We start from the raw sequence: 20,818 nt of genomic DNA on the forward strand, positions 1-20,818 counted from the left end.
GTGTCCCAAACATTATGGTGCCCTGAAATGGAGGGGCTATATATAAACACTGCTGTGATTTCTACATGGTGAAACCAAAATGTATAAAAATGGCCTTTATTAAAATCTCATAATGTGCACTTTAACCACTTATGATTTTTTTCTATTACAAATCTCAAATTGTGGAGTACAGAGGCAAATAAATAAATGATGGGTCTTTGTCCCAAACATTATGGAGGGCACTGTATAAGAAGAGGTTGGACATACTTAAATAGTTTTCACTGGAACGCTGGAGGTTGAGAGGAGACCTGATAGAAGTTAATAAAATAATGAGAGGGTACACAAAAATGCTGGAGAAACTCAGCGGGTGCAGCAGCATCTATGGAGCGAAGGAAATAGGCGACGTTTCGGGCAGAAACCCTTCTTCAGACTGATGGGGGGTGGGGGGGAGAAGGAAGGAGGAGAAGGGAGGAGGAGGAGCCCGAGGGCGGGGGGATGGGAGGAGACAGCTCGAGGGTTAAGGAAGGGGAGAGACAGCAAGAGCTAGCAAAACTGGGAGAATTCAACGTTCATGCCATCCGGACGCAAGCAACCCAGGCGGAACAGCACCTCATATTTCGCCTGGGTTGCTTGCGTCCGGATGGCATGAACGTTGAATTCTCCCAGTTTTGCTAGCCCTTGCTGTCTCCTCCCCTTCCTTAACCCTCGAGCTGTCTCCTCCCATCCCCCCGCCCTCGGGCTCCTCCTGCTCCCTTTTTCCTTCCTTCTCCCCCCCCCCCCACCCCCCATCAGTCTGAAGAAGGGTTTCGGCCCGAAACGTCGCATATTTCCTTCGCTCCATAGATGCTGCTGCACCCGCTGAGTTTCTCCAGCATTTTTGTGTACCTTCGATCTTCCAGCATCTGCAGTTCCTTCTTGAACAAAATAATGAGAGGCATGGATGGGGTAGACAGTCAGAACCTTTTTTCCTAGCTGGAAATGTAAAGACTAGAGGGCATAGCTTTACAGTCAGTGAAAGAAAGTTGGAAGGTGATGTGCAGAGCAAATTTGTAACAGAGTGCTGGGTGCCTGAATGTGTTGCCGAGGGTGATGGTGGAAGCAGATACACTAGCGGCATTTAAGATGCTTTTAGTTAAATTAATGAATGTGCAGAGAATGTATGGACATGGATCACAAGTTGGCAGAGTAGATTAGTTTACTTTAGCATTATGTTCAGCACGAACATTGTGAGTCGAAAATCCTGTTCCTGTTCTATGAAGTGATTGATGCCGATCAATATTTTGCCTTATTACATTTGTATGTTTTTTACTTGTACTTAGGGTCAGTCAGCATGGATGTGGTTCATTATTGTGAGAGATTTGTTGAACTTATGATAGATTTGGAGGTAAGTCAATTCTGTTTGCATAATGGATGTACATATAAATTCTAATTTACTTGGTCAAAAGTTGCTGAACTGGCAGTGTGATATACTTCCATCTGAACTCCATTCTCCCACCTTCTATCCATAACCTTTGACGCCCTTACTAATCAAGAACTTATCAATCTCCGCTCTAAAACAAAATTAACTACATTTACAGAAAATAGTCTCTGTAATAATGTCCTCCGGCAAGGTACTCTACAAACGTTACCCAGTCTGGCCATCACGTGACTTTTATCTGCCTCCTTAGTTCAGTACCAATTGGGGATGCACAATAAGTGTTGGCTTTGCCAGCAATTTCTACTTTCATGACCAAAAACATCTAAAAAATAAAGGTGCCATTGATCTGAATATTAGGTTAACTCTGCTTAGAAATGGATTTTTCAATTTGGAATTTCAAAATAGGAAAGGTGATTAATTGATGTAAGGTGCGTCTAATTTGTAACATTTTAAATTTTATTTTAAAAGGCTCTCCTCCCAACACGACGTTGGTTCAGTACAGTTTTGGATGATTCCCATTTAGTCACCCACTGTTATCTATCGAATCTTGTCGAGAAGGAAAAGGAAGGACGACTCTTCAGTCAGGTGAGACATCACAACAAGCAAAAATGATCACTGTCACTTGTGATGGGAGAGGACTGTATGGTGATAATTTCCCAGCAAGCCTCTTGACATCCTGGCAGTAAAGTAAACATTCTCCTTGTGTGTACTTGGGTTTCCCGAGTCATAGAGTTATACAGCGTGGAAACAGGCTCTTCAGCCCAACTTGCCCACACTGACCAACATGTCCCATCTACACTTGTCCCACCTACTCGCACTGGGCCCATAACCCTCTAAACCTATCCTATCCATGTACATGCCCAAATGCCTCTTAAATGTTATGATAGCACCTACTAAATGTTAGGATAGTACCTGCAAACCCGTGCCCCGGTTTCTTCCCACATCCCAAAGACGTGTGGGTTTGTAGATTAATTGGCCTCTGTAAAGTTTCCCTAGAGTGCAGGAAGTGGATGAGAAAGTGGAATGATATAAAACTGGTATGTGCGGGTGATCAATGGTCGGCGTGAACTTGGAATGCCCAGGGGCCTGTTTCCAGGCTGCATCTCTAAAATAAAACTAAGGAAGTCACACTTTAGTTGGTAGTGCTACAGTAAGAGAGGTTGTGGGATTATGTTATGACAGTAGGTAACATTTTTTCTACAAAACCAATTACTCATTGGCATTGCCACGCATAGTAATGATGACCACAGAAGCACAGGACTGTCAATGTGCCCATCTGATTCAGAGCTGAGTTTGCCATCTTTAACAGGTCTGTATGTAATTATACCAGTGTGGTTAATTCTTAAATGCCCTTTGAAATTGCAACTTGGGACACTCATCGTCAAATATATGTAACGTTGAAGACACATGGAAGTGCAGATGCTGGAATCGTGAGCAAAACACAAAGTTCAACCTGAAGAAGGGTCCCAACCCGAAATGTCACTTTTCCATGCCCTCCACAGATGCTGCCTGACCTGCTGAGTTACACCAGCACTTTATGTTTTGTTATGCATCTTTGAAATCACTTAATTGATGACACTTGTAATATGAGATATATATAAATAAAATATAAATACAAAAAAAAATCCTCCATTCACAACTAGATGTGGGATAACAGCAAATGTTGAATCTGATCTATTGGTCGTTGGATAGAGTTGATGCTGTACAGCATTCATGTGATTCTATTTGTAGTTTTCAGTTAGTATCTCTTCTAGGTATGTCTGCTGGTGTTTTCTACCTCTGTCCCTCATGTCTTTCTGCACTCTTTAAAATTTTAACTTATCCCCACATTTGACTGAATTAGCCAGAGGACATGTCAGGCCATAAGGACCATAATATATAGGAGCAGAATAAGACCATTCAGCTCATATAGTTTACTCTGCCATTCGATCGTGGCTGATCTATATTTCTTTCTCAACCCCGTTCTCCTGCCTTCTCCCCGTAACCTTACTAACCCATACGAATCAAAAACCTATCAATCCCCCCTTTAAAAATACCCAATGACTTGGCCTCCTATCTGTTGCAATGATAAAATCTAGGGCAGCTTAGGGCCTCTTTCAGCGCAAGTGTTGACAGTGTGATTTTGGCAGCTGGTGAGTTTCTATCCCTCGGCTCTCAACAAATTTAACATTGTTAAAAAAAAGCTTAAAGCCACAAAAATGATAATGCACAGAGGCAGGGATTTTAAATAACTATTAGCTTTAAGTGCATGGAGCTATCAAATCTGCGGCAGTTGTTGCTGCCTTGACCCAATGAGGGGTTCATCAGGGAAGTGTAAGATGGCCTGCAGTGGAGAATTGCCATGTGTTGACGATCAATATGAACCTGGGCAGACAATTCACCAGAGTAGTGAAGGAACCCCTCAATACTGGACGTGAGACAATCAGCAACAAGATAGTCAGGGTGATCAGCTATTCACAATAAAGAATTTACACAGCAGACTAGATAATAAGAAGGGAATCACAGATCATTATACTGAAAACAAGCTAAGAATTAAGGGATAAATGTAATTATTGGAGACAAACTTAAAGCATTCATTTTTGTCCCTGACCCTCTTTATAATGCGAGCCTCCCTCCACCTCTCTGACTCCAGTCCCACACCCCTGTTGTATTTTTACCATCCCCCACCTGACTTTCCTCTTTCCAATCTGAAGAAAGGTTCTGACCAGAAATGTCACCTATCCAAGTTTGCCAGGGATGCTGTCTTACTTGCTGAATTACTCCAGCACTTAGTGTCTTTTCTTGGTAAACCAGCATTGCAGTTCCTTGTTTCTACATTCATTTTCATATATTTTTTAGAACGTTTCTGAGGAAATGAAATTTCAGGATTGTAAACTTAGCTTCCTTCGGCCTGGACATTCGTTTATAAAGATTTATGACTTGGTACATTAAAATCTCGAGTCGCGTGTCATGAAATTAAGCTCACCATTTTTTAACAACTGAAATCATTGAAGTTGACATTAAAAATTGAAGTGAATTAAATACTTCTGAAAAACCCAAATTGCAGAGCAGGATACAACTGACAGTAACTTGCAGAATTGTTATTCTATTTATGTATTTGCTGCCAATTTTACAAAATATTCAAAGCATAAATTCCAGATGTCTACACACAAGAGATTTCTAATGTGTTGATTTTGTTCAAATCACCCTGCATTGGCGGTCTTCATAGATTTGACCTCTGCTTTGAGATCTAATTTAAATTTTAACATATATTTTGCTTTGCATTTTATCTCCATTGCATTTGAGCTTTTTGGGAGTTGTCAGAACTTTGACTTAACAAGAATTAATTTGCTTGTTTGCAGTTATTAGATATGTTGAAGTTCTATACTGGCTTTGAAATAAACGATCAGACGGGAAACGCTCTTACTGAGAATGAGATGACTACGATACATTATGATCGCATAACTTCGCTTCAGGTAAGAAGCAGCAACGTTTTTTTTTGTGAGGTCTTCGTTTCAGAAGGTAACGTTTTCACTCCTTTTTCCAATGCGCAAAGTGAATGGTAAGATGCTAACATCAATTGATGCTTTTATGCAGAGAATAAAATAGACTGCATATCAGGTTTTCAAATTTGCTGGCAAGAAAAATACATGAATTATTTCTTCATATTTCTCGTATTTTTACATGAAACAGAGGGAGGCCATTGCTGTGCTGGCTCTCGGAGCAGTTCCATTTCCTCCACATTTTCCCCTGAATCCTGTTCTCTCACACAAACTTATCATGCCTCAATTCTCCTGCCCATGGGCGGGGGGGGGGGGGGGGGGGGGGGGAGTGATTTACAGAGGAGGGAAACTTGGGGGATAGCCTTTTGGTTATGGAGGAATGAGTGACTCTACTTGGACAAGAACTCTCAGGACCAAATCAGTGATGTGCCAGCCTCAATACGGTCGCATAAACACGTTAAAAAAAACGATTTATTTTTGTTTTTGATAGCTAATATTTTAAATTTATAGTGTGCCTTCTGTGTGGTGTACATTTGATTTTTCAGGCAGTTTTATTTTATATGTATTAAATGTTGGCACTTGATGTTGAATTTAAAGTTAATTTTTGATAGTTATTAACTTTCGCTGTGTCATTGAAGATGAGCATTTTTTGAAATTATCTGGAAATTAACTGAAGCTAAGAGTTACATATTTCTGGATAATTTCAAAAAGTGCTTGTCTTCAATTGAGTGTTGGATATTTTCTCCACACTGAAATGTCAACATGTTCAGATTAGCCCCGAACGGCATTTGAAATGAAGCCTGTATATAACACATGTAAAAAGCTTAAAACTCTGTGTGAAGAATTTGTCGTTTTTATTGCTACATGATCATTGGAATATGAGAAATTCAGTAGATATTCGGATTAGGTCTGAAGGAATATAATGATTTACATTTCAGAGGGCAGCATTTGCTCACTTTCCAGAACTGCATGATTTTGCTTTGTCTAATGTGGCAGCAGTTGATACTCGGGAATCACTGGTGAAGCATTTTGGATCACTTAGGTAAGTGATTTTTAAATCCTTCAAGTGTCTGGAATATCACCTATCTATGTTCACATATGCTTGCTGACCGGCTGAGCTACTCCAGCACTTTTGTGCAAACCAGCATCTGCAGTTCCTTGTTTCTACAGTTAGATCAGCCACTTTGATGTTTTAGGTCAGGAGTCTTCTTCAGACTGATTATGCCACTCAAGAAGGATCCCAACCCGAAACATCAGCTATCCATGTTCTCCAGAGATGCTGTGTCTTTTTTCATATTTTTCCCCCCTCCCACTCCCACTCAGCACCAACATGTTTTCTCCTTTTTCCAGTTCTAACCCAGGGTCTTCAGCCTGAAATATTTATTCCGGTGTTTTGTTTTCTACAAATTCTGCCACAGAGTTTACAGTATATTCTATTTTGATTTCAGGTTTTTGATTTTCAGGTACTATTACTATGATCCATTCAAACTACCCCTTGCCTTATTTCATCTTCCTTTTTAAGTATGCTCACATTCTTTCTTGCACAAACAACTTTTACTTTAGTGCACCCATGCTCTCTCTCTTAACTGCTCAACCTGATAGCAAAGTTCCTCATTGTAACCGCTGCTAGGCTGTGGGCCGAGCATCAAAAATGCGTCTAGAAATCAGTTTTCGTGACCCAAGTCACCAAACTACATGACATTTTCCACAGATTTAGATGAAATATAATTGAGAAGGAAGTCATAACTCGTCATTGCCAAACATTGCACATTAATTAATTAAACTAATTAGAAAATGAGATCGGGAAAATAAGCACCATCTAGTGGCCAATGCCTGTATTACACCATGGACAACCTATTTCCGTGTTGCAGTCCATTTAAACTATATTATTATACCAATATATATATATATATGTAACCTGTAAATATGAATGTAATCACATATAATTAAGTATAATTATATTATATAAAAATAATATGATGAATATAATTGTGAGTGTTTTTTTAATGACACTGTCGCAGAGGTCCTGCTCCTGCTTTAGGCAATCGTGGGACCGGGGGCAGTGCCAGGCGGGCATGTTCCAGTCGCTTTAATAGGAAATTAAATGAGACTGCTGCAGATGTCCCAGGTTTTAAGGGCTCATGAACCTGCCTAAATAAAGGGTCAGGACAAATCCTCTAGGTTTCCCCATTTACTGAACCCCGCTGACTGCCAAAGTGGGGAGAGTGGGGGTGACGGCCATAGTGGGACTGGGGCAGTGCCAGACCTGTAAGAGACCTGTCTTATTTCTGATGTAAATGTCACATCCTGGCCAAGAATCGAATGCTCTGATGTTTACTCGATGAATATTCATTTTAAGCTACAATGAGCTTATATTTATGTTATAGACCCCTCCCCCCCGATGGTGCCTTTGCAAATGAGGGCTATTACCTTTAACCTAAAAGAACCCTAAAAGTGTTGCATTGTTTATCTCTAGTTTGTGTGTGTGTCTGCGTATGCCTTTCAAACGTGTATCTGTGGATGTAAGTGTTTGTACGTATGGATGTATGTGTGCATGTATGTTAGGATGTGTACATGTATGTCTGCGTGTGAATGGATGGTGCCTTTGCAAATGAGGGCTATTACCTTTAACCTGAAAGAACCCTAAAAGTGTGCATTGTTTATCTCTAGTTTGTGTGTGTGTGTCTGTGTATGCCTTTCAAACGTGTATCTGTGGATGTAAGTGTGTGTGTACGTGTGGATGGATGTATGTGTGCATGTATGTTTGGATGTGTACATGTATGTCTGCGTGTGAATGGATGTGTGTGTGCGCGCGGTTTCATGTGTGCATTTATGTGTGTGTTTGCATGCATGGAAGTGTGCGTATGGATGGATGTGTGTGTGTGTGTGGATGTGCGTATGTATGTATGTATGTGTGGATCGGTGAGTGAATTGTCGCAGTCATTCACCGGCACGCCATTATCATAAGTAATTCACTCATTGTTTAAATAATTTGACCAAATAAACAGTGAAACGATTCGGATTAAAATAAAACTTTATATAATCATTTTTTTCCACAATTTATTTCTTTTGTGTACTTTGAACCTTTACAAATGATGCAATGCGCTGATAGGACATGCCTACGGTCAGTGTGCTCGACAGTTGCTCTTTGTTGACTATGACTTGTCATGGATCGAAGCAGTCTCTTTGGGGTCGGCTCATCTGCTTCACCATCAGGAACTGCCTCTTGAGGTGATTCACCTGCTTCAGGCTTTTCAGCGTCTTGAACTCAATTGAAAGAGGAAAAAGAAAACAGAAAAGGAATGAAAAGTAAAATAAATCAACATCCTCAAATATATCTTATCATTTTTCAAAGTAACATCGTATGACCATAAGTAAAAAGATTTGTTGTTTGAGTCCTATCATTACCTTTCTTCCTTCTAGCTATCGCTCGATTTATTGTTGTTATGTTGCAGAAGTGACTATAGCACTCTGCATGATAACCCGGAATACACTGCTGCCTCCTAATAATAGAAGATAATATGTGTCAGGGTGTATTGTACATCTTTTCATGTTTTATATTATGTAAGACAATATCGACATATCAATGAGGAAATTAAACATGTATGCATGTCCAGGTAGATGGGATGGCAAGTCTGCAAATTATCAAATTAGTGTTCATTAAAGCACAGTGAATGTCCACACAAAACACTTTTGTGTGGACAGGCTCTGAAGAGTGGAGGGGCAGAAGCTGCAGAAAAAAAAATCTCATATTACTTAAGTCTGCATGGACTTCAATTCATAAAATGTCAATCTCTTCTTAATTTCAATGAGACTGACACTGTACTGTAATTTACTGCCATAGATAAGACTTCAAGTTCAAGTGCAGGATAGCTAAAGAAAGAAACATCTCATAGTACCTAGGTCTGCATGGACTTCCATTCATAAAGTGTCAACCACTATTTAATGTCAATGAGACTTACACTGTAATTTACTACACTTGATAAGTTATTTCAAGTTTAAGTAGAGGCTACAAAAAAAAGTAGAGACTATTTCTCATAGTCATTAAGTCTGCATGGACTTCAATTCATAAAATTTCAACTTCTTAATGTCACTAAATTTTGTTAATTAATAATAATTAATAAATTAATTAATAATTGTTAATAAATAATGTTAATTAATCTTAATAAAATTCCACCTCCAGTTTCAATTCCATTTGGAATATTTTGGAGGACCAAGAAACCAAGAAGAATGTTAATGAGAATGACAATAGGTTACTACCATAGAAAAACTAGTTCAAGTTCACATATCACCAATTCATTTCTACAGAAACATCAACCATTTCTGACCATTTCTCACTGCAATGGAAGCCTATAAATTGCGATCCATATCCCTCAGTTTTTCTCCCGTAGTCGGGGCCTGAAAACGGCCGCTACAGACGGCACTATGTACAGCCTCCCCCCCCGCCCGTGGAGATGATCCGCGGCTCCGCGTACACGAATCGGCCGCTTATTAATTGAGACCGCGGCTTCACTATACCGCAAGTACCTAGGCCCCGCGGTCGGAGCACTTTTTCCCGGTAAGTTATCGCAGGCAGCTCCGAGATTAGCTGTTAAATACTTATTAGGCTACAACACGCTGTGTTATGGATACATATAGTTTAGGCCCTCAACTTCATGAATGAATGAATGAATGAATGAATGAATGAATGAATGAATGAAGTAAGTGAATGAGTGAATTTATTCACATTATAAAAGGGTGCAATTAAATTAATTAAAGTCCATACAGATAGATTTTCATAAATTCAGACTTTAGATCTTACCTTTCAGTTAGAGTTGATTCCTGGCTGGCTTCTTTGTGTTGGAGCACCTCAGCAGCGACTTTGCTTTCAAGGCTTTCTTCCACTTAGCAGCACTTTCTTCAGCCTTTTTAATGCTTTTCTCACAAAATTCAATTACCCTGCTGCAAGTTTCCACGACATGTATTCCACAGAGCAACAAATCGGAATCTCCAGTAAAACAGGCATCTGTAGAGGCACCCTCAGCCATTTTGTGTGCTAGCCTAAAGCAAAGCGCGTGATTGTCCAACTGGCAGACAACTCAATGTTAAACGTGCTTTGATTGGACTAAAAATCACCCAAAATTTTTCCAGTTTTTCTCTAATTTAATAAAAATGTGCAAGTCTTGTTCATGACAAGTTTCAGGGGTGATTTATATGATTTTTTTTACACAATATGTGAAGATTTCATGTAGTTTGGTGACTTGGGTCACGAAACTGCAGAATAAAGCTCCTCGGCCCACAGCCTATGCCTATTTCAGCTTATGATTAATGAACAAGTTTCAAATTTATTCTGCTTTTTGAATTACTTTTTGAAAATGTCTGAAAACTTGAAGATTTCTGCACGAGAGTAAAATGCTGAATTTGTTTTCTTTTGCGATTACAGTCCCAACACACTCCACAAAGTGGCGTCATACCTTTGTCTTTTGCCAACCCTGCCAGAAGGAGAGAATACATGTTATGAAAAGGAGTTTCTCTTGGAAATGTTGGTAGGTATTTAAATGATAAGAATTTGGGGTGGCACTGTGGCACAGTGGTAGAGTTGCTGCCTTACAGCGCCACAGACCCGGGTTCAATCCCGACCACGGGTCCTTGTCTACAGAGTATGTACATTCACCCCGTGACCGTGTGGGTTTTCTCCGGGTGCTCCGATTTCCTTCCACAGTCCAAAGAAGTGCAGGTTTGTGGGTTGTGTGGCTTCAGTAAAGATTGTAAATTTCCCCTAGTTTGTAGGATAGTGCTAGTGTATGGGGATCGCTGGTCGGCATGGACTCAGTGGGCCAAAGGGCCTGTTTTCGTGCTGTATCTCTAAATTAACTAAATACTAACAAATACAAAATTGGAACATGATTGAATGGTGGAATTTGTTCATTTAATGCTCTTTGTTTGTAACAGGTGTCCCGACATGAACGGCGAACATCTCAAATTCAGCAATTAAATGAGATGCCCCTTTATCCCACAGAGAAAATCATCTGGGATGAAAACATTGTACCGACGGAATATTACTCTGGTGAAGGTATGTGAACCATCAGGCATGTGGGAAGTTCTGTTTCTTATTCATTGCTGAATTCTGTTTAGGTTGAAATTTTGTACCATGGTGGGTTTTTTTTCCTTTATTATGCCAGGCTGCCTTGCATTGCCAAAGCTGAATTTGCAGTTCTTGACTCTTCATGACTATCTGCTGAGGAATTTTAATCTCTTTCGGCTGGAGTCAACATATGAAATCAGACAGGATGTGGAGGATGTAATCAGCAGACTTAAACCATGGTGGGTATTAGTATGCATAATTCAACCATTCTGTTTTTAAATACATTTTCGTTCAGTAAATTATTGTATTTGTGCATTATTAAGATGATGGTAATTAAAGAATATTTTGAAGTTGGTTTAAAACTTCTCATCTAAAATCTTTGGATTGTTTCCACTTTAAATTATGCTTGTACATCTGTCCAAAATGTCAATTTAAAAGTAGCTAACTTACACGGAGGAATGGTTCCCCCAGAGTGTTGCATTATTAATTCCAAGCCATACTGTTCATGTTACTAGGACATGGAACATAGCACAATAACAGGCCCATCAGTCGACAATAAAAGGACATACCTTTAGAAGAGAGATGAGGAGGAATTTCTTTAGCCAGTGGGTGGTGAATCTGTGGAATTCATTGCCACAGACAGCTGTGGAGGTCAAGTAATTGGGTATTTTTTAAGCAGAGTTTGATGTGTAAGTGTGATTTGATTAAAGGTGGCTTGATTAGTTAAGGGTGTCAAAGGTTACAGGAAGAAAGCAAGAAAATTGGGTTGAGAAGGGAAAACAAATCAGCCATGATCAAATGGCTGAGCAGACTTGCTGTGCCGAATTGTATAAGTCTGCTCCTATGTATTATGTTCTGTGCCGAACATGATGCCACCACCATCACTTATCTACCTGCATGTAACCCATATCCCTCCATTCCCTGCATATCCACATGTCCAGCCAAAAGTCCAAATGGTATGTAGTACTCTACTCATTCAGTTCACAAAGATTGTGGGGTTACCCTGACAGGACTGATCCACAGTGAGTGGGGATCACATCACTGCTGTATTTTAATGGTAGGTGCACTGTGTGCAAGTGGCACTGTCTGGTGTAAAGCACAATGACATGGTCAGAGAAGGTCGACTGCCCACAATGGAAAGGAACCACATTGCCCAATCTGCTTTGCAGTGGGTGGGATTGGACTGTACAGTTTACCCCAGAGTCAAAACCAGAGCTGATTCACTTTTGAACATTTTTAACCATTCTGAAGCTTGCATTTTCTCTGTACTCACGAGCCTTGAGTGAAATTCATTGAATTAATATATTTTACTACTATGAACAATAGACACTTATGATAAATGCACATTTTTCTTTCCTACCACAACTATTCCAGTATTTATGGATGTTCTAAACTGGCAGCTTTGACTTACCTGCATCTCAATATTGAGAAATTATCGGAAAATATCATTATTTTCAAAAATACATCTTTACACAGATATTTGAAATTAAGGGAAGTACGAAGAACTGCAGGTGCCAGGTTACAAAAAAAGACACAAAGTGCTGGAGTAACTCAGCAGGTCAGGCAGCGTCTCTGGAGAACATGGTTAGGCTATATTTCGGATAGGAACCCTTCTTTAGAGCCTTTGCCCAATCATCAGCTAATCAACCTGTAAACACTTCTCACTTGCCCACCTTTGACCCATCCTCGCCTCTCTTCCAGCTTTCTCCCTCCTCCATCCCCCATCACAATTAGTCTGAAGAAGGGTCCCGAACTGAACTGTTACTTATTCATGTTCTCCAGTGATGCTGCCTGACCTGCTGATTACTCCAACACTTGTGTCATTTTTTAAATTCAAAATTAATATTTGGATTAAAATAATTTCTTTACCTCTATTTGTTACCAGCAAATTGGATTAAAAGCAATTTCAACATGTATTTTAAACTTTGGAATGTATTTTACGTGTATATTTCAAGCCAGGTCCAGGACTTAGCTTACTTATTTATTAACGCTGCAGGCAAGGAGAGTACGGAGGCGTTGTCTTTGGTGGTTGGGCTCGAATGGCGCAACCTATCGTCACTTTCACGATTGTGGAAGTAGCAAAACCCAACATTGGTGATAACTGGCCGGCAAGAGTCCGTGCTGACGTATCCATCAACTTAAATGTTCGATATCAAATCAAGGGAGAATGGGAAGGTAACTCGAGTGCTCAAATGATTTTACATTAGATGTGCTGAATATTGTTTCCTTTTTGCAGATAAGTAAAACAACATACTGTAGCTTTTCATGCTTATAATGGAATAGAATTGGAAGGCAATTCCAGACACTTAAAAAAAAAAGGTTACTCACAGAACATTAAAAGAATGAATGAATGTAAAACTGGGTTATGCTGAATGCAGCAAAGTTTAGTTTAGAGTTACAGAGCGAAAACAGGCCCTTCGGCCCACCGTATCCGCGCCGACCAGTGGTCGCCCTGCCCACTAGCACTATTCTACACACTAGAGCCAATTGACAATGTGTGCAGAAGCCAATTAATCTACATACCTGTACGTCTTTGGCGTGTGGGAGAAAACTGGATCATCTGGGGAAAACCTATGCGGTCACGGGGAGAACATACAAATTCCGTACAGATAGCACCCATAGTCCAAATTGAACCCGGGTCTCTGGTGCTGTAAGACCCAACTCTACCAATGCGCCACCGTGCCGCCCGAAGATTAGCTGCAACTAATTGCTTGTATGTATATTGATAAATTGGTGATTTTGTTTTAATTTTGGGCTTATGTATATGAATAAAGCAATCTTTGATGAACTAAATCAATCTTCAGGTAGCCGCAGTGTGTGCATTTTGTCTAAGGGAGCTTTGTAATACACATTTTCTTTATTTCCGGGTTGATGTGTTACATTTTCAATCCTGTAGCTCTTCGCAAACACGATGTCTGTTTCCTTGTAACTGTTCGACCAGTCTTGCCTTATGGCACAAAGTTTGACCGAAAGCAACCATTTGTAGAGCAATCGGGACTCATGTTTGTGCGTGGATGTGAAATTCAAGGCATGCTGGATGAGAAAGGACGGGTCATTGAAGAAGGTATGGTTTAGTGTTCCTGTTTGCAGACTAGCCATAGGCTACTTTTTACATGAGCATTCGTGTATCTTGCAGAGCATACTTCATGTAGTTTAATGTCAGTTCATTTGGCAGTTGCATTACCTACGATGCAAGAGATCAGAGTTCAAAACTCTCTTTTGGACTGCAATAGAATGCAACCTGTTTTTTTTTGGTGCAATTCTGAGGGAATACTGCTGTGTTAGAGGTTCTGTCTTTCTGATCAGATGCTATTTCAGTGCATTATTTCAGTTCAAGTGACATGAAGGTTCCCATTGCATTATTTAAAGAAAGGTCAGGCTATTTTTCTCTGTGCGCTGGCCAAAAATAACTTTTCCTTTGAAACTGAAGGATCACCTTGTCATCTATCCTGTTTGTTGAAGTTTGTTTCACATAAAGTGGCAGTCAAAGATTGACACACAGTGCTTGAGTAATTAAGCTGGCCAGGCAGCATCTCTGGGGGGAAAAAATGGGTGACATTTTGGGTCGGGACCCTTCTTCAGACCCTGAAGAAGACCCTGTCTGAAGAAGGGTCCTGACCCGAAACATCACTGTCATTTTTCTCCAGAGATGCTGCCTGACCAGCTGAGTTACTCCAGCACTTCATGTCTATCCTTGGTATAAACCAACATCTGAAGTTCCTTGTTTCTACGAAAGTGGCAGACATACGCATCTTAAAAATAAAAGCAGTGACTAAACCGTGACAGGACAATATTAATTGTGAAATAAGCGTGTGAAATTGTCCTGAGGATGTGAAAATTGATGTTGAATTGGTCATTGTCCAGTTGGATGGTCAAGTGTATGTTTATGTTCCATTATTATTAACTTACTTTATTATTACTTGTCACAGGTCCTGAACCTAAACCAAAGCTGAAAGGAGATTCACGAACATATAGAGTATGGCTAGATCCCAACCAATATCAGCAGGATATGAGCTTCTCAATTCAAAATGGGGCAGAAGATGTCTACGAGACCTTCAACATAATCATGAGAAGAAAACCTAAAGAAAATAATTTTAAGGTGAGTTTAATTAAAGCTGTAGAAAAATTGCATTCTGTATATTGTGATGAAAGTTCTTCTCAAGGTTATATGAAAGAATATTTTTCAAATGTACTTTTTTAGAAGGAAGAATATGCAGGAAGTGTAATTGAGAGCATTACAATTCATTATTTCCTTTGCAGGTTGGACTGTTGAATGCAGTTTTAAAAATCTAAGCAGAAAAAAAATGAAATTATTTGGTGGCTGTGCTCCTCATCACTCGAAAAGAAAAGTTTAATTTACTTCACTCAGAGTAGGACAGATTAAAAAACAAAAATGAGATTCAAAATAATTGGGCATTGGAAAAACTCAACAAAAGTCACATATATGGTGTCATTCAAAGCCTCTTCATTTTAAAATGGAAAGCACTTTGTGTACTCCAGAGTAAACAAGTCTAATGGCTGGCTGTAAGCATGATATAAGTTCCATTCATTGAGCAACAACTTAAAGCTAAGATGTATTTGTTCAGAGTTCAAAATCTAGATCTTCCTGTTTAATTTGGTTAACTACTTTTAAGACTGACAAAACTAATATTCATAATGTTTAACTGTAAATGTATGTATTGTGTGCTTATAGATGTTGGGGTAAATTTGTCACCTCTGAGTTGGCTACTTAGCCACCTGCCCTGGGCCACTGATTATTCCAGCATGGCCTAAGTGCAATCTTCTGCCTTGACCCTAACTCCCAGTTAGGTCTTTGGTGGCTGGTCCGAAGCCACCCAAAACCTCATTTTAACGAACCATAGTTGGTGAATGGTGTATATTATTGCCGATTGTCCGCTATAACTGGCAATGTTACAAAATTTTAAAAATCAAGTCTGCAATTTATCCCATCAGATAAAGCATAAAAAGAAGTTTAATTTGACACCTAATTCAATTTCATGTCTTCAGTATTAAAAATGTTATGGCCATTTTCATACTCAGAAATTAGCATCTTGTTCCCTATTGCTTTTCCATTGACTTAACTCAAAAGCTGTGATCAAGGACAGTCAAAAGCCCATAATTTTCTTAAAAATTAAGAGAACTGAATGAAATTTTCAGTTATTATATATTGAAGCATTCTGAAACAAATATGAAACAATCTTACTTGGATGACCTGAAATTATGGCATATAATTAGTTAGTTACCTAATTGTAGCTAATTACAAAATTCAATTACTAAAACTAAACATCTATCAATTTCTTAAGAAAAGGTTAACATTTTTAAATAGCCTAAGTGTCCAAATAACGTTCACGCAAGAATTCACAATATAACATGATTTTTAAATCTCATTGTCATGAATTTATAGGCCAATGGAAGGAATTTTGTGTTTAATTCCCGTAAATTAATGGCCATTTTAATCATCTTGCGAGTGGGATTTTGTGGAACACGATCGTTTGGAACGTTGCGGTTGCAGTGAATTTAAACCCCATATCGGCAGGAAAAATACTGCTGGTTCGTATGGGTCCTAAGTCACCTTTTCGCAACATAAAATTTTGATTAAAGGCATCCTAAGAAGCACGTTTATATGTAAAATAAACGGCTTTCCTTTACCTGTCCCGTACGTGAAATCCGTCCCCGTTGTCGGTGTTGACGGCTTTAGAAGTTGATTTTTAAAGTACTCCTGCTATTAAAATATCCAGTGCAGTTTAAAAAAAAATTAATAAAACCTGACAAAAATCGATTTGAACAGGCCGGGAAAAAAACGGCATATTAATCCCGTCCCCCTCTCAAAGGCGCCAAAGTCGCGCACACGGGCAGTGACAGAACTGCCGCTGAAGGTAAGTTTTGTAACATACCTACTATAACCGAGTAAGGAATTCGCTCTAACCACCTAGCAATCACTCCGTGAAACAAAGAGTTGTTTTCAAATACAAAGTTCTTTGTAACAGCTACAAATGTATGTTTGCAAGCTAAAAATACTAAAGGCTGTTTGTTACATTGTTTAATAGTTAAGTGTCCATCCGTGTGATCCTTGTCAATTCTAATGCCCTGTTAATTTCAATGGCCTCCACAATGTAACTAGCAGCCTGTGTTCTTAAAGAGACAGTCTGGTATAACCAAAATCCATTATAAAGAGGTCTGTAATAACAAGGGTGTACAGTATTGTTAAAGGTTGCACACTAGAAACAATTGAAAGTAAAACATTTTGTTTAACTCCATTTATCTTTGCTTTTCTCTCCTCTATGAGTGTCTCCCATTTAGTTAACTCTCCCAGTAAGCTAGAAATACTTAGGAACTGGGAGACACGCGGAAGATACTGTATCCGCCTTAACTATTTCCTCTGGCAGCTCTTTCCCCTCGGGTTCTTATTAAATCTTTCCCTTCTCACCAAAAGCTTACGCCCTCAAGTTCTTGATTCCCTTACTTTGGGGGGAAAAGACTCTGCATTCACCCTATCTATTCCCCCCATGATTTCATACACTTATATAAGATCACCACTTAGCTCCTGTTCTGCATGGAATAAAGTCCTAGCCTGTTCAACATCTCCCGACAGTTCAGGCCCTCAAGTTCTGATAACATCTTCATAATTCGTCTGTGCACTCTTTACAGCTTAATGGCATATTTCTATAGCAGGGTGATCAAAGCTGAACACAATAGTCCAGGTGTGACCTCATCAACATCTTGCACAACTGTAACACAATGTCCCAACTTCTATACTCAGTTCCTTGACTGATGAAGACCTGTGAACCAGATGCCATCTTCACCATATTTACCTGCCCTGCCACTTGCAGGACACTATGGACTTGATCCCTCTGCTCTATACCAGGGCCTGACTGCTCATAGAAACATAGAAAATAGGTGCAGAAGTAGGCCATTTGGCCCTTCGAGCCTGCACCGCCATTCAATATGATCATGGCTGATCATCCAACTCAGTATCCTGTACCTGCCTTCTCTCCATACCCCCTGATCCCTTTAGCCACAAGGGCCACATCTAACTCCCTCTTAAATATAGCCAATGAACTAGCCTCAACTACCTTCTGCGGCAGAGAATTCCAGAGATTCACCACTCTCTGTGTGAAAAAAGTTTTCCTCATCTCGGTCCTAAAAGATTTCCCCCTTATCCTTAAACTGTGACCCCTTGTTCTGGACTTCCCCAACATCGGGAACAATCTTCCTGCATCTAGCCTGTCCAACCCCTTAAGAATTTTGTAAGTTTCTATAAGATCCCCCCTCAATCTTCTAAATTCTAGCGAGTACAAACCGAGTCTATCCAGTCTTTCTTCATATGAAAGTCCTGACATCCCAGGAATCAGTCTGGTGAACCTTCTCTGTACTCCCTCTATAGCAAGAATGTCTTTCCTCAGATTAGGAGACCAAAACTGCACGCAATACTCCAGGTGTGGTCTCACCAAGACCCTGTACAACAGCAGTAGAACCTCCCTGCTCCTATACTCAAATCCTTTTGCTATGAATGCTAACATACCATTCGCCTTCTTCACTGCCTGCTGCACCTGCATGCCTACTTTTAATGACTGGTGTACCATGACACCCAGGTCTCGTTGCATCTCCCCCTTTCCTAATCGGCCACCATTCAGATAATAGTCTACTTTCCTGTTTTTGCCACCAAAGTGGATAACCTCACATTTATCCACATTATACTGCATCCGCCATGCATTTGCCCACTCACCCAGCCTATCCAAGTCACCTTGCAGCCTCCTAGCATCCTCCTCACAGCTAACACTGCCCCCCAGCTTCGTGTCATCCGCAAACTTGGAGATGTTGCATTCAATTCCCTCGTCCAAATCATTAATATATATCGTAAATAGCTGGGGTCCCAGAACTGAGCCTTGCGGTACCCCACTAGTCACTGCCTGCCATTGTGAAAAGGACCCGTTTACTCCTACTCTTTGCTTCCTGTCTGCCAGCCAGTTCTCTATCCACATCAATACTGAACCCCCAATACCGTGTGCTTTAAGTTTGTATACTAATCTCTTATGTGGGACCTTGTCGAAAGTCTTCTGAAAGTCCAGATATAACACATCCACTGGTTCTCCCTTATCCACTCTACTAGTTACATCCTCGAAAAATTCTATAAGATTCGTCAGACATGATTTACCCTTCATAAATCCATGCTGACTTTGTCCAATGATTTCACCACTTTTCAAATGTGCTGCTATCCCATCTTTAATAACTGATTCTAGCAGTTTCCCCACTACCGACGTTAGACTAACTGGTCTGTAATTCCCCGTTTTCTCTCTCCCTCCCTTTTTAAAAAGTGGTGTTACATTAGCTACCCTCCAATCCTCAGGAACTACTCCCGAATCTAAAGAGTTTTGAAAAATTATCACTAATGCATCCACTATTTCTGGGGCTACTTCCTTAAGTACTCTGGGATGCAGCCTATCTGGCCGTGAAATTTCTGCCCTGGTTTGACTTTCCACAATGCAGCACCTCACACTTATCTCAATTAAGCTCCATTAGCCGTTCCTCGTCCCACTTTCCCAGCTGATTGGGATACTGCTGTAATTCATGATACCCATCTTCACTGTCTATGATACTACCTATCTTTCCCTCCTCTGCGAATAATTAGCCTCCAAAACTTTTAAATTTAAATAAAACTGAGTGTTCCTTATTAAGTAACGATATGAATTACTTCATTATCCTCCAATGTTATAAATGTCTCAGTATACGGGCACCTTGCATTTTACGCAGAGTTTACCTGCTTGACAAGCAGCACGTAATTTAAAAATGTGTAAATTAAACACATACACAAGTACAGTGTCAAGGAGTAAATTTGAGTGCATTATTCCAAAATAACGTGACTAATCAAGCTACTAAAGGAAGCCTATTAAAAGAACAAGCGCGTTATTTTAAAATTGCATAAATCAAACACGTAAAACACGAGGCCTGAACTTATTAACGGCTCCCACTTCTTTGATGGCTAGGACTCACCTTTAAGCAAATATTCTCTTTTGTTTTATTTCACTGTGGTACCTTTCATTTGGAATGACTTTGTAAAACTTAATTTCACTTCCAGGCAGTGTTGGAGACTATCCGGAACCTAATGAACACGGAGTGTGTCGTTCCTGACTGGCTTCATGATATTATCCTTGGTTATGGAGATCCAGGAAGTGCTCATTATTCTAAAATGCCAAATCAGATTGCCACACTGGACTTTAATGACACCTTCCTCTCAATTGATCACTTGAAAGCTAGTTTTCCTGGCTGTACGATTAAATCTACTGTTGAAAGCTCCACTTTGCAGAAACCTCCCTTCAGGTGATAATGCAGTTTGACATTTTTAAATGAGCAATGTTTGCATATGTATAAAGTTGTTCCACAAATGTAGATATTAATATATTCTGAATTTTCTCTATTTGTGCAGTTTTGCCCTATCAATTTGCATGAATTATAAAACCATATTATTATATAACCATAATTATAAAAGTCATAATTATCGTGTCAGTGAAAAAGGTGATATAATCTTGTCAGGAGAAGTACGAGCACTTTTCTCTTCTGATCCCCAGGATCACATTCTCAGTACAGTGCTGCAAGGGGAAAAAACGGAAAGGAGGAAGTGATGGTGAGGAGGCAGAAGAGAGTCAGACATTGACTATTGAACCTCATGTGATTCCAAATAGAGGACCTTACCCCTACAATCAGCCGAAGAGGTAAGGGCCATTAATTTCCAATTTAACTTCATGTAGCTAATTAATTTATGTGTTGGCTCAGTTGAGCTCCTTTGATTCCTAATCATGTGTATTTACTACTGGACTGGTTCATTAATTTTCATATCGATTTACACAAATGGAAGCTATTTCCCAACGCCTGCTTTTC

The 20,818-nt window shown here is 39.7% G+C and overlaps 1 protein-coding gene across 2 annotated transcripts in view; it reads left to right on the forward strand.

Annotated features, from left to right (window-relative positions):
- Positions 1 to 20,818, forward strand: part of aqr (aquarius intron-binding spliceosomal factor) — a 72,202-nt gene that overhangs the window by 17,787 nt on the left and 33,597 nt on the right. For both annotated transcript variants that reach the window (XM_033026966.1, XM_033026967.1), the window contains exons 11-22: positions 1,299 to 1,363; positions 1,865 to 1,981; positions 4,738 to 4,851; positions 5,817 to 5,920; positions 10,301 to 10,403; positions 10,810 to 10,930; positions 11,040 to 11,181; positions 12,939 to 13,117; positions 13,839 to 14,006; positions 14,872 to 15,041; positions 20,019 to 20,260; positions 20,509 to 20,652. In XM_033026966.1, coding sequence (XP_032882857.1) covers positions 1,299 to 1,363; positions 1,865 to 1,981; positions 4,738 to 4,851; positions 5,817 to 5,920; positions 10,301 to 10,403; positions 10,810 to 10,930; positions 11,040 to 11,181; positions 12,939 to 13,117; positions 13,839 to 14,006; positions 14,872 to 15,041; positions 20,019 to 20,260; positions 20,509 to 20,652 — 1,669 coding nt within the window. The remainder of the gene's footprint in view (positions 1 to 1,298; positions 1,364 to 1,864; positions 1,982 to 4,737; positions 4,852 to 5,816; positions 5,921 to 10,300; positions 10,404 to 10,809; positions 10,931 to 11,039; positions 11,182 to 12,938; positions 13,118 to 13,838; positions 14,007 to 14,871; positions 15,042 to 20,018; positions 20,261 to 20,508; positions 20,653 to 20,818) is intronic.

The sequence above is a fragment of the Amblyraja radiata genome, chromosome 9 (genome assembly GCF_010909765.2).
Source record: "Amblyraja radiata isolate CabotCenter1 chromosome 9, sAmbRad1.1.pri, whole genome shotgun sequence".
Lineage (NCBI taxonomy): Eukaryota > Metazoa > Chordata > Chondrichthyes > Rajiformes > Rajidae > Amblyraja > Amblyraja radiata.